Here is a 16015-nt window from a genome sequence, read left to right as displayed (position 1 = left end):
GTTTGAGTGCCGCCTGACACATTCCTGAGCTGCCGGCCTGCCGTCCGGCCCGCGTTACTGTGAGGTCAGCAGGTGAGAGCGGGAAGACCACCCCGGCCCCGCCCGTCGCTGTCGGAGATGAGCCCACACGTGCTCACCGGCACCCGCACGGCGGCCGCACCGACACCGTGCCCGGCGCCCGGCTCTCCGCGGGCGGCAGGAATGGCTCCGACCAGCCAAGCGCGGTGTGCCCGGGGCATGCCCGCCCCAGGGCTGTTTTTTTAAAAACTTCACTGTCACGGTTTTTTGGATACATGTATTTATTACGCGGTGGAAAGCAACACTACCCGATTTCATTTAAAATAAACACTTCCCGACTTCAGAACATGTACAACATAACTGTCCGATTAGGTTCCCGGGAGGTCCTGGCGGCAAATACATTCATAGCTGAGCAACCCCCGGGAGGAGTCTAAACCCAACACGCGGCACCCAGGCCCGGCCAGACAGCAGCCCCCCACGGCCGACCGCCCAGCTCCCCAGTTGGGGGCAGCACATTACGCCCGCGATGAGAGCACAGAACCCAGAGCAGCCAACGGCAGCGAGCACAAAGCGGAGGAAACCACAGCGCTCCGGGACAGAGGAGCCTCACGCCAAACAGGTCTTGGGGGTATACAGGTGGCGTCCATTAGCAGCACCGCGCACAGCACTCAAACCAAAGGTGCTCCTGACCGTCAGCCTACAGCCAGCGGCCACAGCGGGAGCCAGGGAGCGGGTACGTAACCTCGTGGGCAGGAAGGGCACGGGAGCTAAGCCACAAGCCGTTACCAGAGTCCTGACCGGAGAAAAGGTGAGGACTTCAGAAATGACAGCGGGAACCTCTTCGTTAAAGCAAAGCGCCCAGGCCATCGGGGACCCTTCCGCCACGGGAGCCATCAGGGCCCCCACGGCACACAGCGCTGCTTGAAGCGGGGACCCCTGGGGTCGGGTCGAGGGGGGGGTGTCTGGCCGGGGCAACGCCGCTCCCGGCCCCCTGGCTCCGCAGGCTCCGGGGCAGGAGCCCACCGCCTCGTTCCCACAGACACAGGCCGGCCTGGTGCCTGGCGGCTCAGTCCTCCCCGGCCACGGACACGCTGTCGGGGATCCGGCGAGGCCGGCCGCCGGCTTAGATGGAAGCAAAAACCAAAACACGTGGAGGCCGCTAGTGGGTCAGCGGGCCGTCGGGCACCATGAAGCTCGGAAGCAGCGTGTTGCCCGTAGACAAGGGGAAAGGATTTGCCGTATAATGTGACCACCGGCATGTCTGGGGGAGGTTTCTGCTCGTTTCACTAAACGGCTTCGAAGAAGTCAGGGGTGAGTGAGTGTGTGTGTGTGTGTGTGTGTGTGTGTGTGCGCGCGCTTACTATCAGACATTCTCACTAACATACCCCTTCACCTCTGAGGTCTGATAAAGTGTATGTGCAATCCCTTCCCCGAAAATGCTGGGGCTCGAGTTACAACGAACTGGCCTTGTTCTGAACGCTGCAGCCCCCCACCGTGGTCCGCCAGGGAAGCGAGGGAGCCGCGGGGCCTCGGGGACCCACAGAACGGACGTCACGGTGCAGACCTCCGCGGCGGTTCCGCTCGGGACCGGGCGCTTCTGGGTTGAGCCTGGACGCGGACTGCTTCTTAGAGAGCCGCAGCAGCTCATCCCCTCTGTGGGCCGAGAAACGGGGCCAATCCGTACCCAGTCGTCTGGTTCGTCTGTAGACAGACAGCCCCCTTACAGCTCAGAGGCCAGATCTGGGAGGAGCTTTCTGACTGACGCGGGGACATGGGGAGGGGCGTGTCACACCCCCTTTCCCAGCTAAAGGGCCCGACAGGCATGTGGCTGCGTCTGGGAAGAGGCTGGGCCAAGGGGACGTAGAAAAAGGAAACATCTCCAAAAGTAGTCTAGCTACATGGACACATTTTTTTGGTCACCAAACGTATCTTGAACAGATTCCCTGATAAAGTCTGATCAGAATTGGTCTATCCTACTAACAGTTGTTAACTATTATAATTTGCAAAGTCACGTCATGAAGCTCGGGGGTGGGAGAAATCTTACACACACAACCATAAGTGCACGCAGTTGTTCAAACGCTCAGACTAAGTCTATGTAGGAAGTCCTGGAAATCACACTACGTTGCCTCTACAGGCAGCCTCGCCTCTGCGGACAGGCCGTATATATAACAGCTCAATTTCTATTGATGCGTAAAACAAAGTCCACAAAACACACACAATCAGGAGGACCTCACAGCTAAGCCAGCACTGGGACTACTTCTTCTGCATCGGACTCTACAGTGCACCAGGCCACAGTGCTCACATGGCGGAGGGAGGTGGTTTTATTTCTATTTTGTCCCCAAAGAGATCAGGTTTGTCCTGGGCTACAACGAAGAGAGAGACTGCCAGTAGCGCTGAGCTGACCCACGCTGTGGGACACACCCCCAGGCAGAAAGACACACGCGCTCCACGATCACGTCCACGGTGACACAGGTAAGCGGCTGCGCTGGGCTCCCGCGCGTTACAGGAGGCCGTCGAGGTTCTTGTGCACCGTCTGGTTCTCCTTCCCGTCGTCGGCGTCGCCCTGCGGCGTGTACTGGCCCTGGTACTCCTGGAGGATCTTGAACACGTCGTGGTGGCCGAAGTGCAGCGCCTCGTCCATGGGCGTGTTGTTCCACCTGCAGGCGGCACACGGGACAGGGCGTGAGGCGCCTCGGACAGCGGCCCTGCACCTCCGGGCTCGGGGGCAGGGCAGGGCCGTGCCAGCCGAGCCCTGTGACCAGTAACCATTAGTGGGAGGAGTAAACAGGAGGGACTCATGGTTCAAAAAGTGGCCTGGGAGGCAGCCTTGGGGAGGAGGAGGACAGGATGTTCTCCGAGAACAGACCCAAGTGCTCCGGAGGGGGAGTCCTGGCTGGTGGACACAGGAGACTCCTCTAGGTCCCTGAGTTGGGACTCCATGAAAAGCTCCAGGGATCTCTCTCCCAATAAAACGTCCAAAGGAAATGAGGTTTGTAGCACCCACCCCCTAGCCTTTGCTAGGAAAATTATGTTCCTATGAATTCAGGATCGCAGTGAATCTCAAGAGCCTGGAAATAACCGCGACCCCATTAGGGCCAAGCGCACATCGTAGGAGCAAGATCGGCCCCAAGGACTGGACTGTTCACCTTCTCTGGTGAAGATGGGACCCAGGGCCAGCGCACGGGCAGGAGGGCAACCCCTGCCCTTCCCACGTGTTCCTGGGGCCGTGCTCTTAGGGTGACAGGGGAGGAGTGGCCAGCAGCGGTGAAGCAGCTCACCCGCCTCTTAAGAAATGAGACAGTCGGTGACACACAACCCAAGGAAGGGACAGAGGGAGACGGGGGTTCCCTAACCCCTCACAACCGACGAAGCCTCCTGCCTCCTCGCGGATGGCGCCGGTCCTTGGCACCAGGCTCTCGGGCTCCTGTGCCACGCACGCCTTCTGGCTTTCCTTCCTTCTCTCTCCCGTCGCGGTCCTTGACCTTTACCCTCTGAAGGAGGCCACGACATGGACCCAAGAGGTTTTGTATATTCCGTTTCATTTGAAAAATATTTCTGGATAAAGTTTGGTAACCTGTTCTTAATTTTTAAAATCAGGTAACATTTTACGTGTATTTTTCCCCTCAAAAGCCCCAGCTGAATTAAGTTGCTTTTACTTCTTTACTGGCCTTCACTTATTTAGGGAGTCAGTGGCCTTAGATGGGGGTGAGGACAGATTTCGTCCTCTGCAGCATATAATTACCTGTCTTTCTGGGAGGGGGGGGATTGAATGTTAACTGCAAGTTACCTTTTTTACAACTTTTCCCATGAAATAATGCAAAATACCAACTTTACAGAACACACTACATTTGATCAAGCCTATTCAAATTGAGGTGACACTGACTCTGTGAAGTAGAAGAAAGAACTGTCTTGGTTTAACCTAAAATCTCGAATAGTTGAATACCTAGTTACCAAGTTACTTGCATAGCTAACCCTTGCCATCAGCTGGGTACTTCACTTCCACGTTCCTACTGGCCAATTAGGACAAAAAACCACAACACATCCCAGTCCCTAAATATGCAAGCACAGCAATGGTCTCCACGCGTGGGGAGTGATGTTTGGGTTGGGATTATCAATCGGGGTGAGGGGGCGCTGTTCAGTTTCTTGCTAAGGAACGAGCCGGCGTGGGCATTACATCTGGGGACAAAAGGGAGGTTTGGGACGCTGCTAATAAAGGCTATGGCCTGGAGAACCAACAGTTTTCAGACCCTGACGCCGTAACTTTCCTGCATTTCTTGCAAGCTGAGCAAATAAAAGCCAAAGCTCTCATTTAAGAAAAGATGTAAAACCTTAATAACTAGGGAATAATCAACATACTCCAAACTGAATACAGTCCTCAAGTATCCCACCCGAACTCAGTATCACATCTCTCCTTCCTCCATTCTTCTAAACCTTTATTCTCCTTCTCACTGATCATGGATCAGAAGACATAGGGTAGCAAAATGGATAACAAGACTCCCATGCAAGCTGTCTACAAGGGATCCACCTCAGAATGGAAAATACAGATTGAAAGTAAAGGGATGGAAAAAACATTTCATGCAAAGGGGAAAAAGGAGCTGGGGTAGAAATACTCATAACAGACCAACTACACTTTAAAAGCCGAGGCTAAAAGGCTGTGAGAAGGACAAAGACGGACACTCCATGTGATAAAGGGATCAGTCCAATAGGACGTAACCCTTGTAAACATCCGGGCGCCCAACACGGGGCAGCTAAGTCCGTAAAGCACACGTGCACTTCTGACGTGTGCGGGCGCATAAGCACACGTGCAGTTCTGACATGTGCGGGCGCATAAGCACGCGTGCAGTTCTGACATGTGCGGGCGCATAAGCACGCGTGCAGTTCTGACATGTGTGGGCGCATAAGCACATGTGCAGTTCTGGCATGTGTGGGCGCATAAGCACATGTGCAGTTCTGGCGTGTGTGGGCGCATAAGCACATGTGCAGTTCTGACGTGTGCGGGCGCATAAGCACATGTGCAGTTCTGGCATGTGTGGGCGCATAAGCACATGTGCAGTTCTGGCATGTGCGGGCGCATAAGCACATGTGCAGTTCTGGCATGTGTGGGCGCATAAGCACATGTGCAGTTCTGGCGTGTGTGGGCGCATAAGCACATGTGCAGTTCTGACGTGTGCGGGCGCATAAGCACATGTGCAGTTCTGGCATGTGCGGGCGCATAAGCACATGTGCAGTTCTGGCATGTGCGGGCGCATAAGCACATGTGCAGTTCTGGCATGTGTGGGCGCATAAGCACATGTGCAGTTCTGGCATGTGTGGGCGCATAAGCACATGTGCAGTTCTGGCATGTGTGGGCGCATAAGCACACGTGCACTTCTGACATGTGCGGGCGCATAAGCACACGTGCAGTTCTGACACGTGCGGGCGCGTAAGCACATGTGCAGTTCTGGCATGTGTGGGCCATGGGTAGAAGCCGGGCATCTCCACGCGCTGCACTTGCCCCTCCGGGGCGTCCTCTGTGGACACGTCTCCTATGGGGTGAGTGGCAGTGTGCCCCCTGGGCCGGGAGGGAGCGGAGTGTGTCCAGGCCCGTTTCTCCCGCTGAAGCAGCACCTTCTCTCCCGGCCTCCAGCCCCGTCTCCCCAGGGCACAGACTGACATCCTACTTCCTCGAAGCCTTCCGAGGGGACTCCGACCCACCCGGGACTTTCAGAACCCCAGGCACTCGCTGGGGAGCCCCAGAACAGCAGCATTCACACGCCTTCTAAATAGTCCACGCTGCGTAGGTGAAACCCCGAGGACACAGTTCCCACTCCCTCTTTCCAAGGGCAAAGAATTGTTTCCCCGTACGGAGTGCTGACCGACAGCCACACGAACGTGGAAAATGCTGACAAGGGACCACCTTGGGTAAGAAATAGAATAGGCAGAGAGGACCCGCCCCCCAGCAGGCACCACACCCAGTTGAAGAACGTCTCCCACATAAACGTGGTGGGCGAAGGGGTGCCCCCTCAGCTAGCCTGCCCTTGACCTGCGTGATCAAACCCCGACCTGCACGGTATGCGGAGGCCGCGCCGGGCTCACCTGTCCTTGGGGAAAGGGTTGACTTTGCAGGCCTCCAGCAGAAACTTCACGACTTCGACGTGACCTGTAGCCAACACAGAGCAGGCAGGTTCAGTGCCGAGGCGAGATCAAGCCTGAAAAGGAAGTGGGCGCGGGGCCGTCCTCACCCTCAGCAGCAGCCACGTGGAGGGCCGTCCTCGAGTCGTAGTCTCGCTGCTCCATGTCCATGGCCGACAGGGCAAACCTGAAAATGTGGAGGCACATCTGTGTTCACAAAACATTAAACTCACACTCCCAGCACCGCCCGGTTCCGGCTAAGGTCCGGAGGCAGGGCCTCCACCGGGCTCCGCACCGGGAGCGCGAGGCCCAGTCCAGCCGGGACGGCGTCTGGGCCACGGCCACGGCGCCCCTCCCCAGCTTTGCTCTTGTTGGGTAAGAGGCAGCGTCGCCCTCTCGCCCTGGATGTGGCGTCATCCCCTGTTACTCCAACTCAAGAACAGGACCCCGCCAGACGAATGTGTGCTTCAGAGCAAGCAGCTAGCACCTCCCTCAGGTATCCCCCAGGCAGGCTACAGGCCACCGTGTACGAGAACCAATCGGACTTCACTTTTCTTCAAGGTCTTTGAAGAGCACAAGTTCATTGAGATATAAGGACCTGTGAGTTGATGTCAGTTTCAGGTGTACGGTGTGTTGATTGCACACACTGGTATATTGCAATAGAATGACCAGCAAAGTGCTGGTGAGCCAACACCTCTGTCGGCCCGCGTAACTGTTTTTGTGGTGAGAGCCATGAAGAGCCAGCCGCTCAGCAGCTCTCAAGTGCATGGTACAGCACGGGCACGAGGACCGACAGACGTGAAAGATGGAGTTAAGCACAGACTCGATCACACTGGAGTTGCAGCTCTACACAAAGGCCTGACGTGAAGTACACAGCGCCATGCGGCCTCTGCTGCCCCCCACCTCCCCCTTCCCCTCCCCCTCCGCCCAGAGAGGGGAGTGGAGGGTGCCGGGGGTGGAGAAGGCGTTTGGACCGCCACCCTTAGGAAAAGGGGCCTGGGCTTTGCTGGAGGCAGGAAGGGACGAGACGGCACCACCAGCCTGGCGCCCTGGGAGGGGACGTTAATTTGCATTGTTTGGGTCCTTGTCATCGGAGGGAAATGCAAGTGGGGTTTTCGCCTTGAGATGGCCGTTTGCCCAGAAGCTGCTTCGTGAACACCTGTGAGCCACTCGCTAACCGCCCGGGAACGTACCTCCGAAGTGCAGACACGTCTCCGGTGTAGGCCGCAAACAGGAGGTTTATCACCGACTTCACCTGGAAGACAAGGAAAGTCAGGCTTCACGGGGGGACACCGAACGGACCGGCACCGGGCTCCCGTGGGCGGGGGACGCCTCAGCCGGTCGCGCAGTTACCCCACCTGCATGCACGTCCACCCTGAGGCGGGCACGTGGGCGCTCTTTTCCTGTTTCCCCAGAGGATTCTGGGAAATCCAACCTGAAGATGAGACGCGGGAGGGAGGAATGGAATGATGCCACCGGCCCGAAGGGATGGGCACCTTAACGTGCGTGCGAGACACACGGCGGGGCCTCGGAGACGTGGTCAGAGCCTTCTCCCTGGTGCGCCCGGCACGGAGAGCTGACTGTGCTCACAGCATGCACGTCTCACCATTACGGAAAACCAAGTCATGCCGTACCAGCGCCGAGGCCCTGTCTGTCACCGTCCTCACCATCACCACCATCACCACCACCATCACCATCATCACCATCACCACCATCACTACCACCACCACCATCACCACCACCACCACCACCACCACCACCACCACCATCACCACCACCACCACCATCACCATCACCACCACCATCACCACCATCACCACCATCACCATCACCACCACCACCATCACCACCACCACCACCACCACCACCATCACCACCACCATCATCACCATCATCACCACCACCATCACCACCATCACCACCACCACCACCACCACCACCACCACCACCATCACCACCACGGCTCCTCTCAGACCTCCCGAGGCCGCGCTCAGCACGGGCACCTGGAGCCGGGACGAGGCTGTTTCACGGGAAGACGGTCTTCCACGCGAGCCCAGCGGCTCAGCCCCCAACACTGCTCTCAGGTGGCAGGACCCTCCCCACACAGTAGGTCCCTGATACTGACAACGCCCACCATCGGGCCTTACAATGAAGACAGCCTGGCTTATCCCAAAGGCCACCGGCTTCCGGCAGCCGTCACGAAGCCATCAGCCAGCCCCGCTTTTGAGAAGCTAATTACTGAACGTACACGATCTGTAAACACTTCGTCAATGCCCACTTTTACCTTCTACTTTGCAACTTCAGCCACTGACATTGGCCTTACTGGTGGAAGAGAGAAGTCGAAGTGGAGCGGTGGAAAGTAACCCAGCTGTCCACAGACAAAGCCACAGCCCTGGGGACTCTCCCGAGATTTTAACCTGAGCCCGGCCAGTGTGGCTCAGGGGTTGGGCGTTGACCTATGAACCAGGTCAGGGCTTGATTCCCGGTCAGGGCACATGCCTGGGTTGCAGGCTCTATCCCCAGTGTGAGGCGTGCAGGAAGCAGCCGATCCATGATTATCTGTCATCATGGGTGTTACCATCTCTCTCTCCCTTCCTCTCTGAAATCAATGAAATTATATTTATTTATTTATTTAATCTTTTTATTTAAAAACAGCACAGCTCTCCGCAGGCTAGGGCTCCCCACCCAGGCTCTGAAAGCCCATATCCGACCCCCTGCTGGCCGCTGCCTCCAGATGTTTAACAGGAATCTCCGTCTCCACCGCCTCCCCCACCCCCACCTCCCAGCGCCCCAGGTGGAAGGGCACGGCTCCCCCGGTGGCGCAGGCCAAACGCCAAGTCAACAAACAGGCTCCACCTCCAGGGTGGTCAGCGCCCACTTCTCACCCCCTCGGGCTGCGCCCCTATCCACCCGGGGGCCTGCAACAGCCTCTGGCTACCGTCACGCTCGCATCACAACGTGTGGGTCAGGGGGTGGGGGGTGGGGTCCCAAAGCCCGGGAGCAGACGGCCTGCCGGCTAGGTGTGCGCAGGTGTGCGCTGTGACATTTGCACGAGGTCACCCGACAACACAGTTCCCTGGTGAGGTGGTGCATGGCTGTGTTCCTCTGTTCGATTCGGCTGCCGCAGACAGCTTTTTATTTCTATTTTTTAAATATATTTTTGTTTATTTCAGAGAGGAAGGGAGAGGGAGAGAGAGACAGGGACCTCAATGATGAGAGAGAGCCATGGATGGGCTGCCTCCTGCATGTACCACACCAGGGATGGAGCCCACAACCCGGGCCTGTGCCCTGCCCGGGAATGGCACCGTGGCCCCCTGGTTCATAGGTCGATGCTCAACCACGGAGCCACGCCGGCCGGGCATACAAGCATCTCTTTAAAACATGCATCCTGGCGCCCCCGGGGGCTCCCTCACACCTGGACTAAAAGGGAACCCTCCCCCGTGGCCTTCAGGACACCGACTGCCCCACGCCGTCACCCTGTCTCCGTCCTCACTCTGCCCGGCCAGGCAGTTGTCCTGTTGGTCCCGGCACCCAGGGCTGCCCTGCTGCTGGGCGCTGCCCCCCAGCGGTGAGGGGCGCCCGGTCCCTCTGCCCGGTCTCACGCCCAGGCAGCTCTGAAGCACCGCCCTCTCCTTCATCCCCTTCCTCGCTCTCCCCCCTCGGGCTCCAGGCACTTGTGAGGCAGGCACCCGCTCAACACAAGCTCCGTGTGGGCAGACGGGGCCTCGCTCTCCCATGACCGCGTGGCTTCAGTTCTAATCGATGCTCATTAAATGACTCATATTAACCCATTGTGCGCCTTACGCTGTTCTTTGTTGACTACATCTCAATAAAACAAGTGTTCACTAAGTATTTTCTCCCAAGCCATCAAATATTCAAACTGTCAGCACCATGTGGGGTTCCGTTAGCATCATGGTTGAGTCTCCCTCCCTGAACTTCTTCCAACAGCGTTACCCAACTCGTCCGCTTCTCCCCACTGGGGCCGTGTCTGTCCTCCCACCCTCCAGAACCTTCCACACCCTCTCACCGTCTCCACAAAGCACTGCTCGGGGCACCGATTCTCACAAGGGAGTGTCAGCACACCCCGAGTCCTCCCTGATCGGACTCCTCAGCCTGCCACCCTCTCAACCCCGACGGGAGCACTGGTCCTCCCCGCTTGCTCTCGGCTGTGCCCCTTCCTCCTCCGGGAGCACCTGGGTCCCGGTCCGCTCTCTCCATCCCCTCCGGCCGCGTCCCCTGGCTGCCACGCCTCCATCGCCTCACCCAGCACTCACAATCCCCGTTGTCCCCGTGGTGCTCAGGGCCCTCAAGGAGACCCCTTCTTCCCAGTACGACCCCGAGTGTACCTTCCGCTCCTCCCAGGCCCAGAACATGCTAATTATTCCCTAAAATCATCGTTTCTCCCCCCTCTCTCACTGCAATGCTGTTCTCAGCGCCTCCCCTGTGAGCCCTATGCCACCTCCCACATCAGAAGCCAGGCCTTGCTCCTGCATGTGCTTCTGATGTGGGGCACCGGCCCACGCGTGCATCTCCTCCCTGACTTCCGACGGGCGCAGCAGGAATGTTAACCTTAAACCCGGTTCCCATTCTTCACAGCGCTATCAGCAGTAAGCCCTCGGCCTGTTTGTGACTGTATGCACACCTACCCCTTTTCTCAAATTCCGAATTTAGACCACGCTAGTTCCAAGAGGTTTTATTACATATAGTATGTATCACCAATCATTCAATATTTCCCAATCTAAGAGTACATTCCTTATTAATAAAGCCCATGAAAGGCTGACTTGGGAATATGATCAGGTCACTGAGAGTATGCTAATACTTTATTCATAAGCACGCTTCCGTTCCGAGAGATAAATGTAAAAGGAGGATGTCAGAAAAATGCACTGCACTTTAGAAGGGTCTGCGGCTAACCGGGGGTGAGGAAACCACGAGCTTGTCTTCACACACACACACACACTCACACACACTCACACACACACACTCACACTCACACACACATACACACACACTCACACTCACACACACACACTCACACTCACACACACACAAACGTAACACGGGGGTTGGGATTCTCCCCGTGAGAACGCAAGGCTGCCACGGGTGCATTTAGCCCCAACCAGACACCCAGGGAGGCGGGCACAGCCCCCTCCGAAGGTTTGCGCACGCCGAGGGCTGCGCCAGGAGGCGGCCGGGGCCAGAGAACCTGAGCGGGGCTGGGACAGCAGTGGGCCCCGCACTCAGGCCGCCTCCTGCTCTGCCGAGCTCCACAGGCATCCCCGTGCCAGGGCACGCCCTCTGCCACGAAGCCCACACAAACCACACGGGGGGGGGGGGGCCCTGAAGAGGACTCACCCAGCGCCAAGCCGACTGGCAAAGGAGGGATTGCGCTAACCATTGCTCGCCCGTCCCCACTCCCCAGTGCTCACTGAGTCAGGTGAGTTTTAAAACACCTGTCAGGAAGGCCAGGGCCTGGCAAGCAACGAGCGAACAGCAGCTGCCAGCAGGCGAGCCAGTTCCGATGACGCACTCCCGAGTAAGGACAGGCGTGGGCCGCAGCCTGCGAGTGAGTGCTCTTAGCCCCTCCGCTCATGGGAGCCCCTCCCTTCATGGGTGACCCTCCCTTCATGGGAGCCCCTCTGCTTATAGGTGCCCCTCCGCTCATGGGAGCCCCTCCGCTCATGGGAGCCCCTCCGCTCATGGGAGCCCCTCCGCTCATGGGTGCCCCTCTGCTCGTGGGAGCCCCTCCGCTCGTGGGAGCCCCTGCACAGGAGAGGAACTGCACTGGGCAGGGGACTGCGGCCCTTCCCAGCGCTGCTGCCTCCATCAGCTCTCCCTCCGCCCGAACCGGACGGCCTGAGCTGATCTGCAGTCTTAACGGAGGACAACAGGGTCACAGTTCGCGAGGTCGCTGCCCTGGCACCGACCAGCAGAACCGCCTTCTGCAGGCTGCCCTGGCGGCTCCGGTTCCCAGCTCAGACGTATCCGTTGCCGGGGAATAGATACCCGTCTGTTCAATGAACCGTCGTCCCCCAGATCGCCGTTTAAGAAGCTACACTGCCACTTGGCCCTGGCAGAGCCTTCTCTCACAAACTGCTCACAAGGCCGGTTAAAAGGGCGAGCCTGCTGCCGCACAGCCCAAGGTCATGTTCATTGCCAGCCAACGGCCAGGGTGTAACCATAAGCCCGAGAATGTGCATGTGACCACAGGTGTTTCCTCTCCCTGCTCACAGGGCGTGTAAAGCAGGACTAGCGTGCGTTCACGGTCCCACGGTCTAAGATCGGCACGAGGCCACGTCCCCACGCTTTCTGGTGATTCATTCAGACACAATAATTAATATGCTGCAGACAACACTAATCCACAGACATGATCCGAGGATTAGAGAAACCCCTTTGTGGGAATAACAGCTCGGCAATTTCATGACCACATTTCAGAATTTCTGCACCAACGCAGGTTCTCAGATGGTCGTTTTAATAGAGCGGATGCGTCAATTGTACTCTGAACAGGTGCAAAGACTTCATTTACAAAACAACCAAGTGTCAGCCCCAAACACTTGATTCTGCTCTCGATCAGCTAAGTGATAAATCTCGTAAGCATACCATTTTCAACATTTCTCAACAAAAATAACTTTCCTTAAACCAAGTCACAATTACATCAAAGAAAGAGGACAACCCATGTTGACAAAAGTGGTCTTTTATTGACAAGGTGGCTAATATGAAGCACTGCCCTGCCTGTGCTAAGCACCGTGCTTTAGAACTGTCAGCCCTGGTTCCATCATAAAAGGTCGGACACAGGAGGAAGCACGCTCAGCACCCGAGCCAGGTGACGCTGCTGGGAGGCGGGGCGCAGGCTCCCACCAGGATCTACCGGGCCGAGACGCCTAAGAAAACCCGAGCTGGGACCTCAATACCATGCCAAGGCTGAAACTTGCGGTGGGAAACAGAAGCCACAAAGAAAGAATGCACAGAAAAACCAGACACCCGTTTCCTCCTGAGCTGCGAACCAGGGCGCGTGTTTCTCACTGCAGAGAGCGAAGGGGACACAACAGGTGACTCCCGCGCTGGCGCCTCGCCTCGGTGAAACGGGAGCTTGGGGTCAAGGTGAACGGCACGTGCTGGGCCTGGCAGCAGGCGAACCACCGATCCGAGCCTCCTGTCCTTCCGTCAACGCCAGTGGACCGTCCCCAAGGACACCCGGGGCTGGAGGCACCGAGTGTCGGAGCGAACAGCCACGTCTTTGTGTGGCCAGTGCTCCCCGCCGCGGGCCGGCTGCCCCAGGACCAGCGCTCCCCCCAGCGCAGCGGGGCTGGCGTCTACCCACAGCTCCCGCCTCTCGCGCCCCATCTTCCCGGCCCGCCTCCCCCACAGGCGCCTGCCAAACATCAGAGAACGAGGCGCCCGCAGTCACGATGGAACGTCACGTTTGTTTACAAGCATTAACGGGTCACCAAAGGCCTGTATTACTTCAAAAAATAAAATAAAAAACCAGGAGCAGGGCCACTGGAACGGAAAGATTCCGAGTCTGGTGAAAACTTAACACGAGCAAGTTCCCTGAGGAGGTGGGCTCCCTTCCCGCCGGGAAACGAAACAGTTTGGACACCGAGAGGCCGAACCCTGGTCTCACCTAAGGGCCCCTCTCTGGACGCCCTGAACACCAGCACGGCCATCGCGCACGGCATCCGAGCACATGTCCCGACTGATTCTAGAAAGAACCCCCCATTCCCACTGGTGCCCAGGGCCTACGCTCCGTTTGTCCCACACCTGCTCTGTGAAGTCCGAGGTGTGTGCTTCAGCGCCCCCCCCCCCCCCCCCCACAGAGCTGCGTCCGCCTCTGCGCTGTGCCCGCGCTCTCCCGGTCGGTCCCAGGTGACGGCTCAAGTTACAGCCCATCCCTCCCGCACAGGATGCAGCAGCAGGTGGAGCAGGGTCTTTTTAAGACCCTCCACATAAAGCAATGTGACGTTTGAGGGAGCTATTGAAGAAACGCACTCGGCCCCATCCCCAGGGCCTTCGCACTGGACTGCTCACACCTACCGCTAACCTTTGTAATTCTCATCAGGACTCGCATTCCGAGAAGCAAGGATGGAGACCCAGAATTCTATACAAGACGCACTTGCCGGTGCAATGTTCAGTAAGTGGGAAACTCTTTAAGCAGAACCAAACTCTGAAAGGAAAACCCCAACAGGGTTCTAACTCGTAGGTTGGGTCTGCAGTAGACTCCAAAGCCCCGTTAAAAGCAGTTTCCGAAGTGCTCAGAACCACCTGCCTGGCCCCCCAGCAGCTCCTAGACCCGAGCTCCGGGGCAGCCCTGGGGCCGGAGGACGGTTGAGGGGTACGTTTCAGACTTTATGAAGATCTCAAAGCCCAACAAAGCATGCTTTGCCCTGATGGCTGGCCCACAGGAAGTCCTAGTTGTCACCAATGACCCTAAAAGCTGTGCTATTCAAATTTTGATGTCACTCAGTTTCTGAAGATGGTGTACTGTGCATGCATTGTTGCTGGAGTCAACTGAAATTGTCAAGACTGGGTAGAAATGTACAAAAAATGTCAGGATTTTGTGGGCAAGCCTGCCTGCCGGGGCTCAGGGCCATGCTCTTGAGGACTCGCCACTGTACCCTCGGTTCCAGGCTACACACGGCGCCTCCTGCTATGGGCTGACCAAGCAGCCCAGGCTCCAAGGGAGCAGCCGACGGGCACTCTCCTCCACTTAGATCGCTGTCAGCTTAGGTCTGTGTGGCCATTCCCACCCGAGGCCGGTTTGTAAGGGATTCATTCTTACGGTTTGCCGTCCTGTCAGAATGAATTAGAATGGCACACCTTCCTGAAGACATCCTCACTCCACCTCTGGAGAAGGAAACGTTAGTCATAGAACTGGTATCATTGTTATAAAACATTAAACCGGGTATTGGGACATTTAAAAAAATTACATGGACTTTCACAAACCTCGGAAGTTCATGTCTCTGGTAACTCACACCGGGCTACCCATCCAGATCTTACGCGCAAGCGCCCAGCACGCACAGTTGCTATTTAAACCCAAAATGCAAAACAAAGATGAAACAAAGTTCCAATCTATTCAGAACTTTTGCGAAAGATACCAGGTTCTGAACACAGAACTCCAGCCTGACAGGGGGCTGCACACGGATCACTGCAAAGCCAAGACAAGCCGCAGCATCAGCCTCCAGCCAGAGCCGAGCGCAAGCTGAGTGACCCGTGAGCAGGCCTCTCCAGGGCCGAGCTGGCAGGGGAGGGGCCGGCGACAGCAGGGCCGATTCTGTGGCAGACACACACGGTGGATGTGAAACAAAATCGCACAACCGTGACCAAATCAAAATTAAAGTTCCTCAGGTTTTTATTTCTTGGCTAAAAACATAGCAAATGAGTTTTCGTGCTCCTGTTTCTCCTTAAGGTGAAAAAGAAGTCACACATGCTCCAAACTTGGCTGTAATATTTTTTTAGCTGAAACACTTCACAAACAGGCAAATAGAAAGTTAAGCTCTTATTCCACTCCTTAAAACCGCTCCTTCTCTAGTTGTCTTTCAGGTAAAAAACAAAAAACAAAAGAGAGACATTAAGAAAGAAATATTTTATTGGCATGATTAAAGAGGGTTAAATAGTATTAGTTACCACCAAATTTTAACAAAATCACTTCTGTATTTCATGGAGATGTTAATGGAGTTTCATAGTGCAGAAAATGTGACATTTATCTCAATTCAAAGTAGAAGCAATGATTTAGATGATTTAAATTATAAATCTTGTGCATATAATCGAACCCACAGATGTATGTATTTGAAGTTGAGTGTAAAATAAATGATCAACAGTAAGCTGTAGTATATTGAAAAAAGTTTGCATTTCTTTATTTTTATTTTTTGGTGTGAAAGGAAAGAGGTTT

The 16015-nt window shown here is 56.3% G+C and overlaps 1 protein-coding gene across 1 annotated transcript in view; it reads right to left on the bottom strand.

Moving 5' to 3' along the window:
* Positions 1-280: 280 nt before the first annotated feature.
* GLS (glutaminase) overlaps positions 281-16015 on the bottom strand; it is a 62635-nt gene continuing 46900 nt past the window's right edge. The window contains exons 15-18 of the mRNA XM_079782786.1: positions 7323-7384; positions 6240-6316; positions 6094-6157; positions 281-2675 (exon numbers count right to left, since the gene is read on the bottom strand). Coding sequence (XP_079638912.1) covers positions 2519-2675; positions 6094-6157; positions 6240-6316; positions 7323-7384 — 360 coding nt within the window. The 3' untranslated portion in view covers positions 281-2518. The remainder of the gene's footprint in view (positions 2676-6093; positions 6158-6239; positions 6317-7322; positions 7385-16015) is intronic.

Source organism: Cnephaeus nilssonii (genome assembly GCF_951640355.1).
Source record: "Cnephaeus nilssonii genome assembly, chromosome: 10".
NCBI lineage: Eukaryota > Metazoa > Chordata > Mammalia > Chiroptera > Vespertilionidae > Cnephaeus > Cnephaeus nilssonii.
The sequence above is the reverse complement of the archived record's forward strand: the minus strand, read 5'-3'. Positions and strand labels throughout refer to the sequence as shown.